This window comes from Balearica regulorum, chromosome 16 (genome assembly GCF_011004875.1).
Source record: "Balearica regulorum gibbericeps isolate bBalReg1 chromosome 16, bBalReg1.pri, whole genome shotgun sequence".
Classification (NCBI taxonomy): domain Eukaryota; kingdom Metazoa; phylum Chordata; class Aves; order Gruiformes; family Gruidae; genus Balearica; species Balearica regulorum.
In genome coordinates, this window is record NC_046199.1 from 7,908,469 (window position 1) to 7,934,747 (window position 26,279).

The 26,279-nt window shown below is 46.1% G+C and overlaps 2 protein-coding genes across 11 annotated transcripts; both read left to right on the plus strand.

Moving 5' to 3' along the window:
- The first annotated feature begins 129 nt into the window (after positions 1–129).
- On the plus strand, positions 130–21,713 carry ELMO2 (engulfment and cell motility 2). 7 transcript variants are annotated; one of them, XM_075768394.1, is made up of 23 exons: positions 132–259; positions 5,019–5,120; positions 5,702–5,827; positions 5,964–6,004; positions 6,493–6,565; positions 6,901–6,951; positions 7,772–7,953; positions 9,884–9,983; positions 10,183–10,334; positions 12,358–12,436; positions 13,054–13,089; positions 16,063–16,113; positions 16,445–16,567; positions 17,174–17,308; positions 17,750–17,854; positions 17,934–18,042; positions 18,682–18,818; positions 19,148–19,311; positions 19,395–19,507; positions 19,808–19,915; positions 20,263–20,345; positions 20,677–20,754; positions 21,318–21,713. In XM_075768394.1, the coding sequence occupies exons 3-23, from the start codon at positions 5,750–5,752 to the stop codon at positions 21,516–21,518; spliced, it is 2,199 nt and encodes a 732-aa protein (XP_075624509.1). In that variant the 5' UTR covers positions 132–259; positions 5,019–5,120; positions 5,702–5,749; the 3' UTR covers positions 21,519–21,713. The 7 variants fall into 7 exon arrangements, with proteins under 7 accessions (XP_075624511.1, XP_075624514.1, XP_075624509.1 ...); XM_075768397.1 differs by lacking the exon at positions 5,019–5,120 and adding an exon at positions 1,504–1,656 and having other exon boundaries at positions 202–259; XM_075768395.1 differs by lacking the exon at positions 132–259 and adding an exon at positions 1,556–1,656.
- SLC35H1 (solute carrier family 35 member H1) lies at positions 21,713–26,279 on the plus strand. Of its 4 annotated transcripts, XM_075768402.1 has the most exons (9): positions 21,824–22,069; positions 22,147–22,297; positions 23,437–23,500; positions 23,723–23,795; positions 23,979–24,147; positions 24,438–24,521; positions 24,864–25,039; positions 25,737–25,866; positions 26,013–26,279. In XM_075768402.1, exons 1-9 carry the CDS (start codon positions 21,956–21,958, stop codon positions 26,132–26,134), a joined length of 1,083 nt encoding a protein of 360 aa, XP_075624517.1. In that variant the 5' UTR covers positions 21,824–21,955; the 3' UTR covers positions 26,135–26,279. The 4 variants fall into 4 exon arrangements, with proteins under 4 accessions (XP_075624519.1, XP_075624516.1, XP_075624517.1 ...); XM_075768401.1 differs by lacking the exon at positions 22,147–22,297 and having other exon boundaries at positions 21,810–22,069; XM_075768403.1 differs by lacking the exon at positions 24,438–24,521.

Here is a 26,279-nt window from a genome sequence, read left to right on the forward strand (position 1 = left end):
GGCTGTCACGCGCGAGGGGCGACGGGACCGGCGGACGGAGCGCGCGCCGCTGCCCGGGAGGGTTCGCTCCGCTCTGGGGCGGGGCCGGTCGCCCGCGGTCTCCATGGCAGCGCTCTGCGGGCGCGTGACGCGCGTGTCGCGGCCAATCGGCGGCGAGGCGGCTGAGTGACAGCTGGCGGCGCCAGTGGCCAGCAGCGCCTTGGCGGGGCCGCCGGAGCTGCCGGGCGGCCGGAGCGCGGAGCGGCCGCGGCGGGGCCGGGTGAGCGCAGGGCGGCGGGCGGGGGTGGGGAGCGGCGCGGGGTCCGCGGGGAGCCGGGCGGCACGCCGCTGGCCTCGGCTCTGGCGGGCCCGGTCGGCGGTGCTGCCTTCCCGGGCCCGCTACGGCGCCGCGCCCGCGGCCCTTCCCTCCGGCGGCCCGCCCCGCCGTGAGGCTCTCCGGCCTAGGGTCGCCTGCCGCGGGGTCGCCGGGCCCGCTCCGCGCCCGTCCCCGCCTCCAGAGCTCCCGTTGTGCCGCGGCCGCTGGAGCTGCGGGTCTCGGTGCGCGCAGGGCCCGCCGCATCGCCCGGGCTCCCGGAGGGAGGGGCCGCGGTCGGGCCGAGGAGCCGTCCGAGAAGGGCGGAGTTCGCCGCTCACCCGGGGGCCGAGTGGACCTGAGGGATAAAACGGACAGCGCTTCGTCAGGAAAAAAAAAAAAACAAAAACAACGTTTAGTGCCTTAAATTGGGTTTTGGCCCAAGCTTCGGGAGTTGCTGGCCGGCTGGCTTCTTTCAGCTCACCTGACTGATTAAAAAGAATAAAAAAGCGGTTCTCTCTTTTTGCCTTTCACTATCAGTTTCTGTCTTTGCTAAGAGACGGTCTCTGCCTGGCTGTGTTGGAATGCACAAGATAAAGCGTCCAGTGCCGTAGGCTTAGTGTTTTAAAGCCAAAGTGCAGCCGTGGAAGGCCCTGGGAGGAACGCGGGTTTCCAGAGACAGAATCTGAGCCACCTGGTTCTGTGGTTCCTCTAGTGAAGGATGTTTCTCTTTGCTGCTTGTACGAGGTGACGCAGAAAACTGTACGTAGCCCTCGGGTTGGACTCTGCTGTCTGCTACCCTCCTATGATGCTTGGTCAAGGAAACCATCTTCTCTGCACTTGTCCAGTTAGTGACTCTGCTAACGTCACTTCCATCTTTTGTTTGGCCTGTTGGTACCATCTGGGGACTGGCCGAGAACTGACTGGGATGTTTTGTTGCATCTACAGGTTTCAGAAGCTGCAGCTATTCGCTTGTTGACTGGGGGATTCTACCAGGCAGCTTTTCTTTTTTCATGGAATGTTCTTTCATCCTCCTCATTTTCATTCTGTGTGCAGCACGCTTTGTTCTCTATTTGTAATGAAAAGAAGATTGAGTTTGTGAATAGGGAAATTCTGTTAAAAATACTCTAGTTGTTTTAGCTTGCAGCTTCTCAGAAGTCTGTTGAATAGTGTGTTATTAGAGGCTCTGCTGATTTCTCCTTGCCTTGCAGCTACCCCTACACCACTGCTTTGTATGAAAGAACTCGCTCTGCAGAAGCAGAGTGAATTCATCTTTGATGGATTTCAGCTTGGCTGCTGTCTCCCTGTATAAAACTGTGAGAATTGCTTACATGCTGTTGTGAAGAATGTGCTGTGAGAGACCCGTAAGTGACTGATAATCACGATTATGCAAAACTGCAGTCTGTGCTTCTTCCCCAGAGCTTCTGAACAGTCATTTTACCAGATACATCACTGGCGCACTGCAAAATATCCATTGTAAAATTTGTCTGCTACCCCTCTTGTCTGCAGACATACAGTGAAATCTTGTCAAAGAACGCTTTTGACAGACAACCTCCTGTTAAGAGGCTGACCTGAAGTACCCTTTGTATTTGTAGTCTGGTCTTCATTGTCCTCTTCTGGAAAGCTGCTTCTGCTGAGCCACTGATCTGTGTAGGTCCTTCAAAGGGTTGTTTGGCCCAGACCGTCTGAAGAGTTTCCCAGGTTTTTTTTAATTTTTCATTCCTGCTTCTCTGGGTTTGACTTAGCCAATTCATTTTTATATTTGAATCTCTTCCTTGGTAGGCTCATGTAGTATCTGTTCCATGGTGCTGCTGTGCAAAGAAACAATCCTTAAGCTCTGTTTCTTTCACAGCGTACTTGCTGTGCCTTGAATACTGATTGGACTAGGGAATGTGGTTTCCAGTCACAAGTGGGTGCTCATTTATGGAAGAAGTTTGGGGCAGAAATAGCCTAACATATCATGGTGAGTTACTTTCTGAGTTTGTATGCAGCTGAAAGCTTTTTTTGAGATATGAAGGTGGTTACTGTTTTCAGTGGCAAGGACATCAACGGAGCTGCAGGTAGAGTGCATTGCCTCTAGGAGCTGTGGGCCAACCTCTGCAGTACTCTTTTGATGAAGCAGGAGATTTCGTTTATATTTCTATTTATATGGCACTTAGGGACATGGTTTAGTGGTGGAGTTGGCAGCATTAGGTTTACCGTTGGACTTGATGATCTTAAGGGTCTTTTCCAACCTAAACGATTCTATGATTTCTGAAGAATTTCCCATAATATCAATGGTTTTGTTTTAATGTGTACTTCTTTCCCCTGGATGAGGCATGTTCTTTGCAAAGACGACAAGTCAGAGATTTGTAAAGGCTTCTACCTATAGTAATCTTTGTTTTGGCATGTAAAGTACTGTATTTCCTTGTACTCTTCAGTAGCAACTTGCAATGTAAGTTGCAGTACAAATAAAAGACGGCGACTGTACTGCAAGAGGCTGAAGTGAGAAGTGGTAATTAGATGCTAATTACTTATGGGTATATTGGTTAAGAGTTGTAGATTCTGTTCTCAATACTCAAGGAAGTAATCTTTGAGCCTTGCCTCTTTGCCGTGTATTTGCTGTGCCTGGAACACTGAATGGATTTAGATGGTTTCTAGTCATGAGTTGGTTCACTTGTGGGAGAAGTAATTATCTGTTCAGTTATCGCAAGCCAGTCTCATTATTGGAGATGACATGTGCTTATGCCGTATGATTAAGATTTCTCAGGCTTTCAGGTTTAAGCCATCATAGGCTTTAGTTGCTGAACGGAGAACAGTGAGTGGGAATCCCATATCATTTGGGAATTGCCTGTCTGTCTGTCTCTAGACTTAATGGATGAAAACCTGTATACCCTGCAGATCTGGGGTGTTGTGCAAATTGGGCACTTTGTCTGGGGAATATGTACAGAGCTGTGCTACTGCTTGTGTACTAGGAATTGCCATGGTGTACTTAAAGATTTAGTTGATGAGTTATCCCTGTTTTGAGCTATTGCTGCAAAAGACATTTGAAAGTCTAAATGATTTATTGATTTATTTATCTATTTGTATGTGTAATTCAGGAGAAGGAAGCGAGGAAGACTGATTCATAGTTTTATTAGGTTCATCTATCTCTTTGCGAGACAGAAGGGTCAGGTAAGCTCCGAATTCTTATGGCTGCTGCTGCACAGTACGTTGGTTCAGCAGGCTTTCTTGGTTCTGCCTCGTATCTTTATTACGCTGTACTTGGACGTTAGAGAAAGTCAGGGTTTTAGGATCAGGAGGGATTCTTCTGACTTGCAGTGTGGCATGCTTGGCAGACTCAAAAATATCAGGTATTGGGCATTGATCTGTGAACAGGCTGAGGATAACTGATAAGAAGGTAGGCTTGCTATGGACCCTAACCCCAACAATAAGTGCTGTACAGGGGGCTGCAGTCTTCTAAATATATCTGGGTTCAAAGCATTCCTGCCTTTATGCAGATTCCTAAATGCTTTGCTCTGCTTATGCAATGAGGCAAGGTGCTATTCTGGTCCTGGGTTCCTTATGCTTTATTGCCAGAATTCCTAGTTTACTTTGGACAAAAGAAGACCAGCTGCTTCAGGATGAGTGTGGAAGAAAGGAGTAGAGTCCAATTTACTGATTGCAATGGATATTGAAAATAGTACCAGCAGCTGTGTATGCGTTTAGGGTTAGAGGCCTCTTGAGATCATATTTGCTGCAAGTTAACATGTCTCTCCTAGCAAAGAGTAAATTGTATGTTACTGTCTTGGAGTGAGAGAATAGAACACTGATAATCAAAATTTCTGAAGGAAAGAGTATGTTAACACATGCTCATAGGATCTGGAGACTGTTTCCATAGGACAGTATATGCTCAGTGCTTTCTGTTTGTTAATTAGCCTAGCTCGGTGGGCTGCGAAGGCTTCTGAGAAACACTAATTTAATTGAGCTCTGATATAAGCAGGCTTCCTTTGTGTGACCTCACTTGTCCAAGCTGGAGGTTTTTACCTGATGCACTTTCCCTGAAGGACAGGCTTTCCTGTTCGTTATCAAGATGAGACTGGTAAATTTTTTATCCAGTGTGAATCTTGGAACGGGAGATGGCTTTGTTGTCTTCCCTCCAGGATTAGGAAGTAAAATATCAGGTGCTGTTTGTGTAACTGTAGTTAGAGTAGTCCAATTTCCTGGGCCAGGCACCTCTGCAGCTGCTTGCTCTTTGCTGATCCGTGGAAGGTTCTCTCTTCTCTGCTTGCCTTGCATCAGGAAAATTCCAAAGGCTGCTGGTTTCCCTTCAAGTCTTAACCTGTCTTAGCATCTCTTTACCAGTTGATCAAGGAAGTTGGGAAGGTATGTTAATCATGAAACAATGTCACTGCTCAGCACTGTCTCATCTCTGTTCTGGGAAAGGGGGATTGGGGTGCCCCAGTAAGAGAAACAGGAGCTGGAAAAGTAGGAGCTGGAAGAGTGTTCTTCAGATGCTTACCATCTCGTTCAGGGCATGCTGGAAATTGAGTCTCCGGAGGTGTCCTTAAGGACAGGACTACTTCTGCATCTGGTCAGATCTCATTTTTAGCAGCTTGAAGCCTTTTTTGCCCTGAGAACTACTGATGGAGAGGGTTGTCTCTCTCCCATGTGACTTTCTCCCTATGGCTCTGTGGGAGAGAGCAGGGCTATTCCCTCCACTCAGGAGGGGATTAAAAAGGAACTGAACAAGTACGTTTCTTTACAGCCTATTACTACCAGATGAAGCACAAAGCAGCATGTCTGACAACTGTCTGGGACCAAACCCTGAACACAAGCTTATGCTCTAAGGCAGATAAAGGAGTGAAAGGTAGACCTCCAGAGCAAATGCTGAGTTAACTTTTCTTCTGTGATGGATATTGATGTTTTGGATTTATGATGTTATAGGAAGGTAACGGGATGAGGCTAGCTGCTGCTACTCTGCCTAGGAGCCTGTTTGGGTATCCTGAGTGGATCTGAGAAATACAAATGGGGCATCAGCAAACACCAGCCCGTGGGAGGGAGGCTACCCGGACAGCATGTTCCCCCTCCCGCGTGCAGACAGGAGCTGAGCCTAGGGAGCTATTGCTCTACTCGTCCTGTAAACGGACCTGGCAGTATGGACAGTGGGTGGCAGATGGGGCTTTGCTGATCAGAGTGACTCTCCGTCTTGTGTGAGTACCCCAACCAGCTCTCGGAAGTATTCCTTAGGTGATAAGGTTGGGCATACCATTTCACAATGTGCTGTTTTAGTATGAGGCCTCGATCTCTGGTACATTGGATGTTTTGTCTTTGTCAGGCCTAGCAAACTGTAAGGCTGGTCTTAGGAAGTGTTTTGAAGTTTGGTGTTAGATGCAATGTAACAATTGAAATAGTTTTCAGAGAGCTGCTCACTATCCTTTCTCTTAACAGGTGTGGGGGTGTATGCTGTTGTAAAGGCACCTGGAGGAGTCTGGAGCAATGCCACCACCTTCGGACATTGTGAAAGTAGCTGTTGAGTGGCCAGGTGCCAATGCCCAGCTGCTGGAAATAGATCAGGTGAGACCTGGTAACCAAATGGGGGAGGAAATGCACCATAACCTTGATATTGGAATGTGGAAAGCATAGAAATGGGCAGTATTCCTTTCTGGTTGAGAGGAACGTGGCTTCTAAGGACTTTATCTTTCTGTTCTAGAAAAGGCCTCTTGCATCCATCATCAAGGAGGTCTGTGATGGGTGAGTAGTTCTCTGGGAACCCTTGTGGAGAAAGTCTGTTCCCCTGACAAATCTTCCTGGGGTACTGGGGAAAGTCTCTGCTGCTTGTCAGTGTGCTGCTAGCACGATCCATGCTGCCTGCTGCCAGTTTTGGCTGTGGAATGGGCCAGGGTTTAAATTGGGGAGAAGCCCCCTGGAAAACAGGGGCTTTGCATCTTTATTCCAGTTCTGAGTCCCTGGGGACAGTGACTCTGAGGATCAGCCATCTTACTGTTCCTGAAGTGCAGGCCTCTTCAGACATTCCACGGAGCTTGATTTGGAGTAGGCTGAAGTCCCATCCCCCCCTCAAGAGGAAGGTGTTTTCTCTCCTCTTTGGAAACCTAATTTGCCACACTAAAGCTTTACACGAAAGTTATTTTCCACCCTCCTGGGATCAAGCTGCTGTTCTAATTGAGAGCCAGAAGAAAGGGGAGGAAGAAGCTTATGTATCCTTCTTCTTCCTCTGCCAGGTGGTCGTTGCCAAACCCTGAATACTACACCTTGCGGTATGCCGATGGTCCTCAGCTATACATCACAGAGCAGGTCAGTGTGAGACTCAGCAATTTGCTGATGTCCTGGGCAAGAGTGCAGAATGCCTTGGACTAGAGTCATGGGACAATACTGTCCCTAATCCTTGAGGGCAGCATCTCTGCCATCAAAAATACTCTCTGCTGAATGGTGTCATTCAACTGAGGAGCCTTGCACTTCTTCCTTTGCATGCCCATAGGTGCGAGAACCCAGTGACTCAATTCAATACCCTCAGCAGGGTTGTGTGGCATAGGAACCCCTTTTCTTGTGCATACAAATATGCACTGTAGATCCAGTTGCATTCTTTTCCTCCCACTTTTCTGCAGTTTAAAGTTTATGTTTTCTTTCAGACTCGTTGTGACATCAAGAATGGAACTATCCTACAGCTGGCAGTCTCCCCGGTAAATACCTCCTCACATCCTTTTTTCTCAGTAGCTATCCTCGTATGACAGGTTGTTTCTTGCCTCTCAGCTTTTCTTTCTCCTTCTCCCTAAATTGTAGGGGGCTTACATTTGTTGTGGGCCATTCTGCACAATGAGGCGCACACTCTTGTCTTCCTTCCTGGTTGTGGTGTGTATCTTTCCTTTGGATGCTCTGCCATTTTATAAGAAATTAAAATGAGAGACGAATTTGATGCAGAGGGGGTTGTTCCTAGTGAATTCTTGGTATTGTGACCTCAACAGTTGTCTTTTGCAGACTTGCTGCAGCTTCCTTTTTACTGAAATCCTTAAACCTTTTTTGTGCAAGTGTCATGGCATATAGCTGAGAACGAGTAGAACAGGAAATTATTTGGGCAAGAGGTGGTTGAGAGGATATCATAATCTATGTCTCAGAAATCTTACTGAATGTTGTGTGGATACACAAAATGAGCTTGTGCTTCTCTTTGAATGTATGAGAGGTTTTTTTAATATCATATATCTTATGGTCTCACTCTGTATTTCTATATCCACCTCCACTCACCTCACCAAGAAGAAAAACAAGCGTTTAACATGTAAAATAGCATTTTACTCACCTCCTGCTTGGCTGTAACTGAGTGCAGCCTTTTTTTAGTCTATCTTAGACTTGCTGACTGCTGCTACTTATCCTGTCATTGCTGGCAGCTCTGTACCCTTGCTGTGTTCTTTCTGCCCATACGTGGATTTCTGACAGAACGCTGATGCCGGCAGAACTCAGTCTGCAGGTGACGAGTCTGTAAGTGGCATCATCCCTCTTTGCTCCCAGTCTAGGGCGGCTCGCCAGTTGATGGAGAGGATCCAGTCGCACAGTATGGAAGCCCGACTGGATGCCATGAAGGAACTGGCTAAACTTTCAGCAGATGTGACCTTTGCCACAGAGTTCATCAACATGGAAGGGATTACAGTGCTGACACGGCTTGTGGAGAGCGGGACCAAGCTTCTGTCACAGTAAGTTTCCTGTATTCCAGGACTCTGGAACAGGCCCTCAACTAAGGGGCTAATTTTGCTTGCTGAAGTGGAATTAAGCAACTAACCTCATAGCAAATACTGATCTATTAATCAAGACAAAGTCTAGTAATTTGCTAAACCTCCTGAGGCAGAAGAGGAGACATTTATGATGTGTGAAACTTGCATTGAAAGGTCCCTTTGATAATTTAAACTACATTTATTACCTTTCTTGTGGTCATAATCTCCTCAAGCAGTCTAAGAGAAAAGGTATCCCATGAAAAACCCACATGCAGTTGCACACAAGAACATTCCTGTAGAACTGGTAGTATGTATGTGCCGGTCAGCAGCAAGTATGTTGCTGGCTCTTGTGTACACAGTCAGTACTTTTTGACCCACATGATAAGAAGAGTTGCTACAAAGGGCAAAGGTCTGTTTATCTTAGGGAATGGAAAGGGCTAAAGAATGTATAATAGAGAAAGCATTGGTCTTCAGGCTGCAACAGTCTTCAACTCTCGGGCTTCCTGAGCAGAAATTGTATCTCTTTATTTTAAGAACCTTTGGGTGTTTTTTTCCATAGATTTTTCTTCTTCACTTTTGAATTGATTTATCCTTTTGCCATCTACAGCACTGTGTGGAAATGAAGTTCCACAGTTACTTGTTCTATAAGAAAAAAATACTTTATTTTAAACCTAATATTTTTTAGTCACCTAATATTCATTTGGTTACGTCTATGTATTTTTATTATGAGAAATTGTAAATTACTCTGTCTTCTCTGTACCATTCATAACCATATAGATCTCTCTCATATCAACCCTTAGTCATGCCTTTTCTAAGCTGCAGTCTTAGTCCATTAGCACTGTAACTATGGCAGCCATTCCAGAGTGCTAATCATTCTTTCCGTGCTTCCCCTAGCTCTTAGCTCTTTCCACTACTTCTGTGCTGTTGGGGGGAAAGTTGTTTGTTACTTTTCGTCAGTTTTAAACTTGACCATTTAATTTCCACCCTTTTGTTTCTTGTCTTTCAGTCAGTTATTAATGCAAGAAAGGGCTTTTGTTTTTACCCTTTAGCAGTTGAGTGGGGTTTTTTAAGACACTTTAGTGAAGCACTTCATAAAAATCTTCTTCAAAGTCCAGGACTTGTACTTAGCTGTTTTCATTCTGACTTACTGATGTGTTCAGAGACCTTCAGTATTGTGGCGGATTAACCTCGGCTGGCTGCCAGCCGTGCACTCTCTCGCCCCCCCTCCTCAACAGGACAGGGGAAGAAAATGAGATGAAAAAGCTCATTCATTTTTCTTTGTTTTTCTCTGATGTTAAAACATGTTTGTTTGGGGTTTTTTGTGTGGGGAGGGGTTATAATTTCCAAAGATTTTTGCATGTTTTGTGATATAAATTTAGTTTGGAGCTCAAATCTGACAACAGTTGAAAAACCTAGCGTTTGCAGATGGTTTAAATTTTCAGTTGAGGATTAAAAAGCTTTCCCCTTTTCAAGTTGGTCTTTTTTTTAACGGACAGTCATTGCACTGAATATTCTGGATTTTGCTGGGTTTTGGTTGGGTTTGGGTTTTTTACCTCACCTGAAAGTGTTAAATTTAAGTAGTGAAAGTTTGCACTGCTCAGGAAGAAATACTGCAGTGCTGCTTCTCCTTTGACTAGGCAGATACTGATCCAGGTGGTTGTGAGTCTCTGGTGGCAGGACTAGGGACTTATTGTTGCTAGTTTTAATTTGTGCTTGTAATCAGGAAAAATAAAATATGATTCCACAAAACAATAAAACTATCTTCATAAATGCAAATACTTTATTGCTCCCCCAGCTGCCAAACTGTAAACTGTGTATTAGGAGAAGGTGGTGACATTGTTCTCGTATTCAGCTTGGACAGGCTTTTTCCTCGCTATCAGATCTCTTGTAACTGCGTTCTTCATTTTCTCAGTTACAGTGAGATGTTGGCTTTCACCCTGACTGCCTTCTTGGAGCTCATGGACCATGGTATTGTCTCTTGGGACATGGTCTCAATAACCTTCATCAAACAGGTGAGTTTAGGTGAAGGGAGTGAGTGGATGCTATTTCTTTTCATGCTTTAATGCAGCTTCCAGGAAGAGCAAGATGACTCTGCGAAGCATTGAGGGCACAGTGCATCCGGCTTTGACCCCTGTCTCTCTTAGCTTGTCTCGCTCGCCACAAGGTTTCCTGGATGGGCGTCTGCTGACCTGCTGGTTCATCTGTTTTTAGATCGCAGGGTATGTGAGTCAGCCTATGGTAGATGTCTCCATCCTCCAACGATCCCTAGCCATTCTAGAAAGCATGGTGCTAAACAGTCAGACTCTGTATCAGAAGATAGCGGAAGAGATCACCGTGGGGCAGCTCATTTCTCATCTGCAAGTGTGAGTGTCCACCCGACAGTGGTGTGATTTAAGTCAATGTTATGAATATCTTTTACTTTGAATATACATACTTTCACGTTTAAAACACTTAAAGATGCTATTATTAAAGTATTACTGATATTACATCTTACTTGAACTTTAGGATTTCTAACAGATTTTAAAAACACTAAGATCCTGGACAAAAATGTTCTCTGTTCTGGAAGCACTTAAGCACATGAGTGTATGTCTTGAAAAAGATGTTTTGCTTTAACAATGGCACAAGTGTGTTCAGTGTTAGGACCAAACTTGTGTTTTACTAAAACAACTTCCCAAAGCTTCTGCATCCAGTCATCTGTCACCTTCACCCCTCTTTAAATTGTATCCACTAGAATCTAAGAGTTCATCATGTTCTGGTTTTTGTCCTGCGTATTAAGGAAGAAAACAATGGCTTTTCTTGCTTTTTTTTTTTTTTCCTCCCCACTTTCCCTTCCTTTCTTTGCAAATGAACTGACAAATTAATATCTGTTTTTTTAAGGCTGTTTGTCTAGGTCAGTTCTACTCTTTCTTAAAAAAAAGAAGCACTTGTTAGAGCTTTAAGTAGTTTGTTGTTGGGTTTTTTGGGGTTTTTTTCTCAAGCCTTTTAATTCTGAAAATGTGGAAAAGCACCATTTGTGAATATGATTTTTATATATATAAATACTTTTTTTAAAAAAGTATACACACACACAAATTAATTTAGGTGATGCACTGGACCTCTGTTAATCAGAAGTGCTTGAAGTTCTGCAGAAGTCTCCCAAGAGTGTGTCGGGTCTGGCTGAGATAGAGTTAACGTTCCCTAGAGCAGCCCTCCCAGTGCTGTGCTGTGTCTCGGTACCCAGCAAGGTGCTGGTAACACACTGTGGTTTGGGTACTGTGGAGCAGCGCTGGCACAGCATCAGGACTGTCCCTCATTCCCCCCTCACTGGTAGGCTGGGGGTGGGCAAGATCTTGGGAGGGAACACAGCCAGGACAGCTGACCCAAACTGACCAAAGGGTTATGTCATACCATATGACATCATGCTCAGCTGTAAAATCTAAGAGAAAGGAGGAGGAGGGGAGGTGTTGGTTATTATAACTTTTGTCTTCCGGAGCAACTGTCATACGTACTGAAGCCTGGCTTCCTGGGAAATGGCTGGATATCACCTGCTGATGGGAAGTAGTGAATAAATCTTTTGTTTTCCTTTGCTTCAGCATGCAGCCTTTGCTTGCGCTTTATTAAATTGCCTTTATCTTCACCCATGAGTTTTTTTCCATCTTATTTTCTCCCCTGCCTTGTCCTGCTGAGGAGGGGAGTTACAGAGCAGCTTGGTGGGCACTTGGCATCCAGCCAAGGTCAACCCACCACAAAGAGTAATAGTATAACAAGAAACAAAACTGGATTTGATAGAGCATCATGATAGGGGTGAAAAGAGTGTGATCAACATTTGGAAGCTTATTCAAAACATCACAGGCTGTGTGTGATCAAGGAAGAGACTAAGCACCCTTTACCTTCACCTGAAGAAGCTCTTCAGTTAAAATAAGAAAAAGACGTGTGGGTTGGGCCAAACTATTGAGGTTGGAAGGCAATGCCATGAGGAGAGGCATGCTTCCCCCTTAGTTCCATTTGTGTTTGTTCCATTTGGCTTCTCTTGAGATAGAGGAGAAAAATTACTTGCTCCATGTAAGTTTCTAGCTGTATCCATATAACAGACTGCAGTGTAACTGGGCTTTACAGAGATACTTTCAGTATTGGAAACAAACTGTGGTGGTGCTGAACGCGGAGCTCTGCTGGGCTGCAATCTGCACTGTCTTCTGAATAATGGAGCTATCAGTCAGCAATTTCTGTCAGCTTTTTGCAGGCTTTATGAAGAGTTGGATGGCATGAAAGTTAGATTGCCTGAATCCTGCTTTTTCGTTGAAATGCAAGATAGCTATAGTAAATGTTCTTACAGTGCAGACAAAGCAGCAAGCTGTAATGTTCTATACTTTCTGTTCTCTTATGATCTTCCCACTTTTGTTTCTGCAGCTCAAACCAAGAGATTCAGACATATGCCATTGCCCTGATCAATGCCCTCTTCCTGAAGGCACCTGAGGACAAGAGACAGGTTTGTTCTTGCTTTTTGACTTTAAACCTGAGTAATGGTTACTGGCTGGCTGTTCACTTTATGCCTCAGAAATCGTATTGTCTGGGCAAGGCAGACCTCGGACCTTGCCAAGAACTTATGTAGCTGTTTCAGTGTGGCGACATAGGAGAAAAAGTACCATCCCATTAATGATGTGTTCTGGAGCTGCACATCTATGTTTAGGAGATGCTCAGAAAGGAATCTGAAAGATCTTGAGAGACAGAAAGTAATCCTCTGTACAGCACGGAAAATTTTTTTGAAGAAAGTTAATTCCATATGGGAGAGGTAGGCTGGGTAGAGTCCTTGGAGTTGTATGTACTTACTAAACAAACACTCCACCTACCCCTCAAAAAGGGGACCTTTCTTAAGTCATAGGGGGATATTCCCGCTGGAAAATGTGAGAAAGAAACACCTGTCCTGCTCTGAGGAATCCCCCAAGATCTCAGTGACATGCAAGATGTGCATATGTCTGTATTGTGTAGCTTTGCTGTGTTAAGCCTTTCTTCTCTAGTGCCCTGTTTGTGCCTTATTTCTGGACTCCAAGCTAAATCCTGTCTGCTTCTCTTTGTGCCTTTTTTTTTTTTGCTTTCTGCCAGCAGGACAAGCTGCTTAACCCACTAGACCTGCCCATCACTGTAAGTAACTCAAGCCTGGGGGCTGGTCATGCGGAACTGTAGGCATGTTAGCTTTTCTCCAGTTATGCCTCCTTGTATCTCAGAGAGGATGCGTACAGGCTTCAGACAGTGGATGAGCGTAGGGAGAAGGGCGGGAGGCCTCCTGGGGGTGTACTCGGATTGTGAAGGGGAGAAGAATCAGTAGCAGGAGAAATCTTGAATGACTTATTGTGCTCACAAGATAATAAAGATGATAGTAAAAGGAAACTGATACTACAAGACTGACCAGGTGAACCAATTTTAAAACTGGAACCAGTTCTTTAGCAGTCTGGGTCTCCTTAAACTTACTACAGCCTGAGTTTATACCCCAAATCTCACTTGCGTTAATGACAGTTTCATATCCAACTGCTCCTTCTAAAGGTAGAGCTGTGTGTCTGAAGAGCAGTCACAAAACATAGTGCTGACTGGGGGCTAGAGCATACATTCTGCCTAATCTGTGACTTCTCCCTCATGGGAATTGTACTATAAGAATGGGTTTTTTTGCCCCATGCTGTCTCCAGGGGGATCACGACTCTTGTTAATAAGGTGATTTGGAACCTTCTGTATCTTGAGATTCTGGTACATTTTTTTAGACTTTCTGGGTGGCACAGAGAATGCTCCGCTTTTGCCAAGGATGCAGTGCCTTCAGAGGGAAACTATGGTCTCAGTAAATGTTGCATCATTTCTAAAATTAATGGATATGCTTAACACATGAATATAGGGAAGAACATACTCCTCTGTTAGTAATTATTTGACCAAGATACTAAACTTCATAGCAAACAAAATTCCAAGGGAACTTTCACTTATTTTCTTTTTTTTCCCCTTTTTTTCTTTTGTCTTTTTCCCTTGACCACACAATCCACATGACTACAAAGGGCCACGAAGATGATTAAGGGACTGAAATATCTTTCATATGAATAGAGACTGAGAGATTTGGGATTGCCTAACCTTGAGAAAAGAAGGCTCAGGGGGGGTCTTATCAATATGTATAAATATCTGATGGAAGGGAATAAAGAAGAGGGAGCCTGACTCTTCCCAGTAGTGCCTGCTGACAGGACAAGAGGCAATGGGCCCAGCTTAAAACCCAGGAAATTGCACCTGAACACACAAAACCACAAAAAAATGAGTATGAGGGTGCTCAAACACTGGAACAGTTTATCCAGAGAGATTGTGGAGCCTCTGTCAGCGGAGGTATTAAAAACCTGTGCAGCCTGCTCTGTCTGATGTTGCTTGAACCAGGGGTGTTGGATTAGATGATCTCAAGACGTCTCTTCCAACATAAATGATTCTGTGATTCTGTGACCCCATCAAGCAGCAAAGCAGGCATTATTGGAATCTCAGCAGGACATAGATGTCTTCGCAGTGGTTAGGCTATGTGCGTGCTCATGCTTCTTACTATGCTATTTAGAATTGTTTAATTGTCTTTGTCCTTCCCACTGTTTATCTGCTTCAGTCACCTGTTACTTCATCCCGTGTACAAACTAATTCTTTCAGAATAAGGATTCTTTGTGTTGCATGCCTGAACAAATCCTAACAGCAGGCCTTGTTCTGTTATCAGTACTACATCTCACAAATCATAGTAAAAAATAATGACTCAGAGGGCAGCGTGCCGTCTCTGAAACCACTTCTTACTTCATCTAGATGCTTCCTAGATATCTTCCACTCAAACATTGACTCGTTTTGGTTGTAACATGAGCACTGCTGAACTTGCAGCCATTATGGCTTGGCTGTCAGCCAGCATATCACTGTCTTGTTTTAGGAGGTTTCTGTCTGTAACAAAAATGATAACAGGAACTTGGAATGAGGTTAATACACACATTTTACCAGACTCCTTATAAAGCCTGTCAAGAGCAGAGTTGATGTGAGCAGTTGGAACAGTCTTGGATTGCTCAGAATGTCCTGATTGAGTACAATTATCTAAAACTGCACATCTGCTTCCAATTCTCAATCTGACTGCATAGGAAGGTGAAGAGATCTCAGGCTAGCAGTTCTTTTGGACTTCTTCCAGATAACGTATTGCCCAACAGATTTTTCTTACCCAAAGATTTTGCTTATAACAGCAAACTTCTGATAATACTCCATTTCAACATTAGCGCTTGTGCTGCTCTCCTAGCAGGTGTAATGAGATCGCTGGTATTTTAAAAAGTGCATCTTCACAGTTTACAGGGAAAGCACAGGTTAGATTTTTGCAGGTGTATGTGTAATTGTTCCAGAACTGAAGGCTTGCAGCAGATACTTGCATTTGCTGTGACTGTTTGTCATCATGACTTGATGGTTGGGAAACCCTCCTCATCTGGGGAAGGAAGCCATGCAGTAAAGAGGGAGACCGGAAGCTTTCCTTTAAGCATGAAAATTATTTACCCTTTATTTTTGTAAACTGAAGTGCTTCTGTAAATTGTCCTTAAACTGACTTCTAAACATGTCTTTAGGAACTGAGACATAGAAAATGTAAATTTCAGAGGGAGAATTTTTTGAGAGGGAGGGGACCTGAAAACTACATCCTCTAGCCCTTGTATTGTGGGTGTATACCTCGGTATAGAAAGTTGTGAAATGCTAATTGAAGGGACCTCTTGTAGATGACAGAGTTTTCTGAGCAACCCACAGTATGCTCCTTGCTGCCATATCTCCTGATACTGAAATATCATTAGGTGTCCCATGTTAAGCTAAATTTCCTTCTGTTCTTTGACTATGCTAGTGCCTTTATCCACATTAATGATGTTTTGTAGGGGAGTGATCCATGAGTTTTGCCATGGTAAAGATGACCCTTGCATCCCAACTTGATGCTTGCTTTGTGGCGAGATGCCATGCTAAATTGACAGCCTGTAGTAAAAGCACTTTGTTGTGTGCCAGTACTATCTCTAATTCATAGGCTTCCTTCTTTCTCTCCTTTCTGCATGACGTGGGCTTTTTGTTTATGTTTCACTCATGTTATTTCATCTCTAAATTCCACAACAGGAAATGGCTAATGCATTTGCCCAGAAGCACCTGAGGTCTATAATCCTGAATGTAAGTATGTCTGGAATGACAGAGCGCTTCCTAATGTTCTCTCAATAAAGATTTCACTTGTGCAGAGTGTAAATTCTGCTGCTTTCAGGGCACTTTCCGAAAAGTGACTCTTTCAAAGGCGAAATTGGAGCCACTTGTTCAAAAGAGAGTTATCAGGATGCTTCTGCCTGCTGTTACAGAGCATTATGATTATACTTCTGATGCAATATAGAGGTTAAGCAGATGAATTTTCATATACAGAGATGTACGTGTAGCCTGGCATATGCCTACAGCTAATACCTCAGGTTTTATTTGTATTCTCTTCATTTCTACTCTATCCTTTATTTTGCAGCATGTGATCAGAGGAAACCGCCCGATTAAAACAGAAATGGCACATCAGCTGTACGTGCTGCAGGTCCTGACCTTTAATCTCCTGGAAGAGAGAATGATGACCAAGATGGATCCCAATGATCAGGTTGCTATTAGAGCTGAGTAAGATCTGACAGAATAGGACATACAAGGGGACTTATTCCTGAGCTCCTTAGCTCCATAGAATTTGCAGTAGATGGTGCATAGTTTCAAACCCACCCCTCACATTGTAGTCCTTGAGATTAGGGTATGCTCATGACTTTGAGACATAAGTGGTCACTGGAAGCCATATATTCCTTTCTTGACCAGTGTGATGCCAGCTGTCAAACCGATTACTCCACCTCTATGGAGGGCACATAATTTTATGCATTTCCTTGCAGTATACAAGGAAGCCAGGTGTGTGTTACTCAGTTCTTAGATGCATTGTAGTCTTGAGTGAGAAATGCCTTAGCATTATCTGAATGCCAAGAAAATGCCTTTAACTAAACTTGAGGCAGTTAAAGGAAAATGCAAACAAATATTTTGCATTACCCAATATAGTGAAACTTGCCATTTTGAAATAGGTTGCCTCTTCTTCATAGCGTTAATGACCTTTGGCATCTCTCTGTATTCACTGTGTGAGCTCTGGAGAGAGGTGTGACTGTGCATTATGTAAAAATACTGCCCTAGTGATTAATCGCATGTTACCATTTCCCTGTCTTCTATCCTTCAGGCACAGAGAGATATCATATTTGAATTGAGAAGAATTGCATTTGATGCAGAGTCTGACAGCAACACCATCCCTGGCAGTGGAACAGAAAAACGCAAAGCCATGTACACCAAGGACTACAAGATGCTGGGATTCACTGTATGCATCTAGAGAGAGTGCTGACTGTAAAGCATGTAAAGGCAATCTAAGCAATCTCGATCAGAGTTGTGGGGAAACAAAGAACAGAAATAGCTGTTTGCTTTACCATACTTCTGTATCTGAGTGTTAGAAATTCAGCTACACTCAGACTCCCAGGGAAGATCATTATGAACTTGCTGATTGGTTAAATGCCAGGGCTCATTAGGCACATTCTCTGGAGATATTTACTTACCATATGCGCCTATTCCATGAAGAACTTGGAATCAGCCTTTCTTCTAGAAAGCATGGATAGCATTGTCAGCAGATGTCCAAGGTTACCTCTTGGATAAATGTGAGGGAATGCTTGATGGACAGGTGGTTGTAAAATTAATTCAGGAAAGGTTTTCGCACAATTTCTTTGAGCTAATTTGTTTGGATTCTTTCTACACGCTCTTTTCACAGAATCACATCAATCCTGCCATGGATTTTACTCAGACTCCTCCAGGGATGCTGGCATTGGACAGCATGCTCTACTTGGCCAAATTTCATCAGGACACGTATATCAGGGTAAGTGAAGCTGCTGTTTTTTGCAGATAGCAACACCTCAGTAACTCTTCTTAGTGTGTGTGGCATGCTCTTCTTGTAGATTGTTCTGGAGAACAGCAGTCGAGAAGATAAGCATGAGTGTCCCTTCGGGCGCAGTGCCATTGAGCTTACCAGGATGCTTTGCGAGATCCTGCAAGTTGGGGAACTCCGTAAGTACCATTTATTACCCCAGCTTTCCAAATTGTTGGGCTGATGCTTCTGTAAGTACCTTAGAGGCTGACCAATATTCACAAGCATTTGTACATTGATCTCGCTTCTGCCATGTAAGGACAGGGAGAGCTTGGAGTTACAGCGTCAGTGTCCCAGTGATAATACCAGTATTGAAGTACATTTTGGTGTGCACTCTGGTTCTCCTGAAAAACTGGCACTGAAGCAGAAGGCTTCAACTTCCTGAAGCTTCAGCAGGGTGCTGTATAAAAACGACACTCTATAAACCATCACGAACTTGAGGAAAGTTTTAGTAGTTCTGACAGTCTCAAAACAGCATTCTGAGACAATTACCACTATAAGAAATCCTGCCAGAGGAAAGTGGGAAACAACTGCAAGCAGTCATTTGAGGGGACTAGTACAAAAAGGTCACACAAGTCAGAGGCTTGCATGGTGAAGCATGGGGCCAGTGCCATTCCCCGTATAGACTGTGGGGAGACGAAGCATTGAACTGTCTTAATCTCTTTGAGTTAGTACTATTGTACACCATCAGGTTTCTGTCACTGTAGTACATTTTAGTTACTTTTAGTAGTTCTTGTGCAATATGCTCACGTGGCTGTGGCTTCTGTTTCTTCCTGAAGCCAATGAAGGCCGGAATGACTACCACCCCATGTTTTTCACCCATGACCGTGCATTTGAGGAGCTATTTGCCATCTGCATCCAGCTGTTGAACAAGACCTGGAAAGAAATGAGGGCGACAGCAGAAGATTTTAATAAGGTCAGAGTGGAGAATAGATATTGTTGTAGAATCTTTTGCAGAACAGCATGCGTTCACTCAGCCTATACGCTTGGTTAAAGAGTCGGGCGCAGAAGGTATGACAGGGCATTGACTTACTGGGTTGTAAGGGAGGATGGTCCAACTTTTATTTGGTATGACCTGAGGTCATTCTTTGTTCTTGTGGATCTTCAAAGTCACTAGTCCATTGAGACTCCTGGCCCTGGCTGTTCTATGTCAGTTCTTTGCTGCCACTGAGTTGTGCCCTGGTTTTCTGCTGCTGTTAAGCAGCAAGAATGTGACTTGCTTTTCTCCCTTCCCAACCCTTTTAGGTTATGCAGGTTGTGAGGGAACAGATCACACGGGCTCTCCCCTCTAAACCAAACTCCTTGGACCAGTTCAAGAGCAAACTGCGCAGCCTGAGCTATTCTGAGATTCTGCGACTCCGCCAGTCTGAGAGAATGAGCCAAGATGACTTCCAGTCACCACCTATTGTGTGAGTGCCTAACAAAACCAGTTGCCTTCTGTGCTTGCTGTTATCTCCATTTTTCTCCTTACTCTTCCATATTTGATTGCCAGGGAGCTGAGAGAGAAAATCCAGCCTGAGATCTTGGAGCTGATAAAGCAACAGCGCCTGAACAGGCTTTGTGAAGGAAGCAGCTTTCGAAAAATTGGAAATCGCAGAAGACAGGGTAAGGTGACAGCATCTCCTGCATTTTTCCATGTGAAGGAACTGTAGGCAAATAAGATCTAATGGATTAATCTGTCAGCAGGTGTGTTGCCAGCAAGGAAAGCTGGTTACCTGGGCTGTCTATGCCAGCCAGTAGTTTGGGATGGAATAGATGTGCATTTCTATGCACACAGCCGTCCCCTTGGTGCATAGTGCTGAAGAATGGGGGGGGAGTAGAGGGATTGGGTGGGGAGATTCTCACGTAGTGGCTGTAAGACCTTCTGTGAATGATCTTGCTCAGCTTACTCGTTGTGTGTTCCAGAAAGATTTTGGTATTGTCGCCTGGCTCTGAATCACAAGGTGCTACACTATGGAGATCTGGAAGATAATGCCCAGGGGGAGGTGACCTTTGAATCTCTGCAGGAAAAAAGTAAGTCCCAATTACTGCTCTGAGCACACTGTGCAATGTTCTGTGCTCTGCTGTCTAGAGGCTGTTACAAGCACTGTCCTAGAGATGACAGACAAAAAGCTGTGGTGAAGCCCTGGCTGAGATGAGATCAACTTTTGATCCTTGCCCAAAACCTTTGAGGATTCCAAGAGGAATTGCTTGGTATTTCTTATAATAGCCAACTGCAGGGATGTGTTACTGGTAATGTGTTTTGGAAAACGGCAGTAATGAGCTACAAAAAACAGGAACAATGTTCACTTCCAAAGACAAAGTTCTGTCTTTTCCTGGTTAGGATTTCTTGCTTGTGAGTTTTACTTTTTCACTGTTAGTTCCAGTTGCAGACATCAAAGCCATTGTCACAGGGAAGGATTGTCCACACATGAAGGAGAAAAGTGCACTGAAACAGAACAAGGTAAGGGCTCCCTTTTTGCCTGTAATTAATATCCAGTGTTGTAGAGTTGAAGATTGTGAAAGCAAGCAACAGGAGTGAATGGTCTTCCACAGTGCAGGTGTATTGTTTAGAAACCAATCTCCTGTCTGGGCCTTTTCCTAGCGCTCATTTGTGATTGCTAGGTGCCTTGAGCATAGTCCGGTTGTGCTATAGGGTATTCCGAGTTGCTCAGAATACTGAGATGGGAAAGCACACTGAGCTGCTGCAAGGCAGCTTCTCTTGTTGGGTTAGCAGGCAGAAGGTGCTGTGATGTTTTCTTCAGTCGATGAGTGAAAGATTCTTTTCCATTCAGGAAGTGTTAGAATTGGCCTTCTCGATATTATACGATCCGGATGAGACCTTGAACTTCATTGCACCTAATAAATATGAGGTAAGAAACATAGCGGTTAAGCAGTAGAATATAAAGCAATTAACTTCAGAGATTAAGAAGGATCAGTTGCTTCTCCTTAAAAGCTTGAGCAGGATGTCTCCCACCAGGTTCATTCTTAGAAAGTGTCGCCGATGCTTAGTGTGAACCTCCCCCCCAAGTTATCTTTCTCTTTAAAAAAAAAAAAAAATCCTCTGCTAATTTTCCTTAGTCTGGACTGCCAGTTTCTTTCCTCCTGTGCCGTCCATTCTTCTCTTTTCCCATTCTGTAAGACACTGATGCCTAAAATAGCTTTGCTTTTCTGTTGTAACGCTGCAATAGGAACTTTTGGCCCTATCTTAGAGTCATGGGGTCATGCTTACATCTAGGCTTCTAACTTCCCTTGGAAATCTCTATGGCCACTGTTTTGGGGTTGGTTTTTTCCCCTATAGGTTACCTCCCTCCCACATTTCCTATTTTGGAGCCATATAGGAGTCTCTAATTGTTGCATGAATGGAAGGATTCACCATAACCTTTCATTTATGCCCGGAGTTGTGAATTAAACTATTTTTTTCCCCACCCCACAGTACTGTATCTGGATTGATGGGCTTAACGCTCTCTTGGGGAAGGACATGTCCAGCGAGCTGACTAAAAGCGACCTGGACACGTTGCTGAGCATGGAAATGAAGCTGAGGCTCCTGGACTTGGAGAACATCCAGATCCCCGAGGCGCCACCGCCCATCCCCAAGGAGCCGAGCAGCTACGACTTCGTGTACCACTACGGCTGAGGGGGCTGCGCTGTACGGGCCGCTGCTGGCAGCCCCGGGCCCCGACTGCCGCTCGTTCCTCGGCGGGAGCTCCCGTCCGAGCGCGCCCTGCCGCGCGGCCGTCCCGCGCTCGCTGCTCGTGCCGCTGCCGGGGGCGGGGCGGGCCCGGGCGCCGCCCGCCTTTTGTATGCGTTACAATAATAACCAATAGCCGCCGCCTCTGCCTCTTTCCGCCATGGGCCCGCCCTGCGCGGTAACGTCACGGGCCCCGCCCAGATCTCCCCCCCCCCGCCGACGTCACCGGCGCCCCCGCTTCCCCTCCCGCCGCGGCCCCCCCCCCGTCCCGCCGCCGCGGCCCCCTCACCGGTGCCCGTGTCCCCCCCCCGCCCTTCCCCGGCGCGGCCCCCTCGGAGGCACCTCCCGCCTCACCGTCCCGCGGCGCCGGGCAGCCGGGGCGCATGGCGGGGGCGGGCGGCGCGGCGTTGGGGCAGGCGGCGCTGGCGGCACCGCTGGTGCTGCTGTACTACGGCTTCTCCATCGGCATCACCTTCTACAACAAGTGGCTCATGAAGGTGCGGGGCGGTGGGGCTGCGCGGGGCGGCGGCGGGCGGGCGGGCGGCGGCAGTGACGGCGGCTGTCGGTCCCGCAGAGCTTCCCCTTCCCGCTGCTCGTCACCCTGCTGCACCTCCTCCTCATCTTCGGCCTCTCGGCGCTCGCCCGCGCCCTGGCGCGTTGCCGCTCCGGGCAGCCGCGGGCGGCCCTTTCCTGGGCCGACTGTCTCCGCCGGGCGGCCCCCGCAGGTACGGCCGGCGCGGAGGGGGCAGTGGCGGGGGGGTGGGGGGGGACGACGGGCCGGGGCCTGGGCCGGGCGGTTGTTCGAGGGGTGGGCGAGAAGGCGGGGGCAGCCGCAGGCATCGCTCCCGCGGGTGCCCCGGGTCCGTACCAGGTGCGGGTAGGTGTTACCGAGAGCTTTAGCTCCGGCCGTGCCGTGCTGGCTGTGTCGGTGACGGCAAGAACTAGTCAGAGCGTGCGGAGGCCGCGCTGGACGTGTTTTTCTGAAGGAGCCGCTGGCACGTGAGAACGTACAGTGGGAATCTTGTACGTCCGTCAGTCGTCTCTGCAAGTGATTTTTTGTCATTAACGTTGGTATCAAGCCGTGCATCGATGTTATTTCAGGGGCTTTTGCTGGTTGGAACTTGATCTTTATGATGCAAAAGTCCATCGTACACGACACACAAAACTGCTGTGAAACTCCTATTCGGAGCACAGAACTTTGGCTACTCCAGCAGTTCTTCGGCTTATGTTAGCTTGGTTCAGGGGTCATCATGGTGTCTCCCACAGAGCAGCATCTGGTCTAAGATCTCTGGCACGGTTTGCAGTATCTCACACTACGCGCCCCGTGGTTTGTCGAAAAAGACTTTCTCCGCATTTGTAGCGATACTACCTTTCAGCACGGCGTGCCACTGGATTCGTAAAACTGTTTCCTGTGGTAGGAAACGTACTGCAAGGGAGAAAAGGCTGTAACAGGAGCTGCAGCAGGTTAAGGGTGCGTGCTGAGGATTGTTGCCAGACTTGCTGCTTCAAGGCTTCGTGCAGCGGCCCTCGTACTTACCAGTTGTCATGCTCTGATACATTCTAAAAAGACTTTATGCAAATTGGTGATGGCTTTCGGTTGCAGGGAGGGCAAGGGTTATTTCTGTACTTTCGCACAGTGTATATTCAGTGAGCATGGTGCTGAGCCCAACTTAAATCACGGGGAACAGGACAGAAATGTAAAGAGCTGGAGATACCTGAGCTATGTTGGTACTGAAGAGTTAACCTGAGGAAAATGTGGATCTTTTTCTGGGTCTGCTCTCTGTGTTCGTGGTCAAGTAGCAGGGGTGGTTTGGCTGGGGGTCTTTATGTAGTTAACTTCAGGATTTTTTCTTTGATTCTTTAGCTCTGTCGACTTCCTTGGATATTGGGCTGAGTAACTGGAGCTTCCTATACGTCACTGTCTCCCTGTGAGTACAAACACCATCTTCCCTGGGAGCCCTTTGGTGGGGTTTAGCAAGTGCTTTGTCAGGGTCAGTTAATTGAACAGGTATATGGCTTGGTGGGGTTGGCCGCGGGGTATATGATAGCTCATTGGTCCCTATGTAGGAGAGGGTGATCTGGTTCCTAATAGGACTTTGCTGGGAAGGATTACATTGGAGGAGACTGACAGTGTATTTTGGTCCTTACAGCTACACGATGACCAAATCCTCTGCCATTCTCTTCATCCTGCTTTTTTCACTGCTCTTCAAGCTGGAGGAAGTGGTAAGGGTTCCACACAATGCTTTGGGGAGGGAGAATGTCAGGCCTAGGGAAACAGGCAGTACGCCTACAAGAAATGTATAAGTAGAGGAAGAAAGCAATTACGTGGATGAATCTGAACGAGATGAGGTGTCTGTCTCTGCTCAGCTCCAGGAGTCTAGTGAATTTGTGTTTGATCTCATCCAGAGGGTGACATTGCTGCTGGTGGTTCTGCTCATCGCTGGGGGGCTCTTCATGTTCACCTACAAGTCCACACAGTTCAACGCACAGGGGTTCGTGCTGGTGCTGTGTGCCTCTTTCCTTGGGGGTATTCGCTGGACTCTCACGCAGATACTTATGCAAAAGGCTGAACTGGGTACGTGGGGCATTAGGAAATGGGTGGTAGTGCTGGTAATGGGGAGGGGAATAAGGAGGTGGTAGCCCTTGCTGCAGAAACAAACCATCTTGTGTAAGGGACCGTGTTTGAAACCAGGGGCAGGGGTTATCTGTTGATGGGTAATGAAGGTGGCTTAGTCTCTGCAGCAGCACAGGCATGGGCATTACAAATGAGGTGTATGTCTAGGAACGGTACTAATAAAGGCTCTAGGAGGTATGTTATTCCCTGACTTGTTGCTACCTGGTCTGTTATTGATTCTCCTCTTTCAGGGCTCCAGAACCCCATTGATATCATGTTTCACCTGCAGCCGCTCATGTTCCTGGGGCTCTTCCCACTCTTTGCGGTGTTTGAGGGTGCGTGAGTTAATTAGAGAAAGCAGGGATAGTTTATAGCGTGGTTGGGGAGATTGTTTCGGAGTTCGTTGTTTGAGATGATTCATTTAGATAAGTGAACAGCTATGAACTTTACAAAGTAGTTAGAGACCTGGAATTATAAGGACCCAGGTATACCTTATGCTGGTAGAACATTAAAGAGTGCATAGGAGCAGTAGCCTGCCACACTTGTGGAAGTAACAGCTATGAAGAACTGGCTCCACATCCTCCTGATACTGGAATGTGAGCAGCCCACCCCCATCTTGTTGTGAGGAGTCCTGGGAGTTGGGAAAGGTACTCTGCTACTCACTGTCTTGTTCCTAGGCCTGCCTTTGTCCATATCAGAGAAGCTCATCCGTTTCCATGAAGCAGGAATGCTGTTCTCTCTGGTAGGGAAGCTGTTCTTGGGTGGAATTCTTGCCTTTGGTCTAGGCTTTTCTGAGTTCCTCTTGGTTTCCAGAACATCTAGCCTCACCCTTTCCATTGCTGGCATTTTTAAGGTAAGGCATGGTTCCTGTGCTAATACTTGAAGGCAAGTACTGAGTTACCCCTAACGGGCCTCATGTGGTAGGAACTTCCTTAGAGCCTTAGAAATCATCTCCTGTTATTTTTGTTCTCCTTGCACAGGAGCTTGTTGCTTTCCCTTCCAGTCTCTGCGGCCAAGTCCCTTGGTCCCTGACAGCAAGGGGCAGAGACTAGTGGCCGTTCTATAGAAAATACCACTAAGGTCCAAAGTTTGGTGGGATCTGGGATAGACTAAAACACGTGGGCTCATGAGCGATGGATGGTGCGGGAGGGAGGAGGGGTAGGAAGGGTGTGCTCTTGCATCAGACCTGGATATGAACAAAAATCACTGGTTTGAGCTATCTCTTTAACCTAGTTTGGCACATTCTCCCATACTTTGAGTAATCCAGCACACATACTTTTGAGCTGGAGACATGTGGAATTTGTCTGATCCGGAAGTCACAGGATTCCCATGTAGCCAAGCTATGCAGTCAGAGGACTTAAAATCCCACATCCCAGTTTTAATAGGTCATTCTGTTTCTAGAAACTGTTTTTAGAACTCTCTGCACATGGAAGAATGTGCTGATGGAAATTAGCAGCCTGGCATCTTGATCTAGGCTTGAGCTGTGAAACTTCTCATGCATCTCTCTTCAGGTCCTGCCCTGCCACTTGTCGTGTTTTTTGTTTCCACAGGAAATCTGCATTTTATTCCTCGCCACACATTTGCTGGGAGACCGCCTCAGTCTCTTGAACTGGCTGGGCTTTGCTGTCTGTCTGTCGGGAATCTCCCTTCATGTCATTCTCAAAGCCATGAATTCCAAAGGTGATTCTGTTTTAAATCCCTTTCTGTTTCTCTGTAGGCATTCTCGTAGCGTCACTAGGAGCTGCGTCTGGTTCCAGCTCCTTGCCAGCGCCAGGTTTGGTGGGTATTCTAGTGAGTTTGTCACTAAATGGGCTGTCTGCATGCAGGTGAAAAAGCACTGAAGCTACAAAAAGAGGCCAGCTCCAACCCTGACCTGGAGCTGCTGCTGCGCCACACTGAACACGGTGAGGAGGAGGAAGAGGATGTTGAAACCCCGCAACAACATTGACTGAACGTGAAGCACAAAGTCCCCTGCTCTGTTCTTGCCAGACCTGCCTGACAGCTATATAGGAGTCCAAGAGTCTCTGTGAGCATCCAAAGGAGAGCCAGGGCCTGGAGAGAGTCCTGCTGTTCTTCTACAGCATGGATCTGTA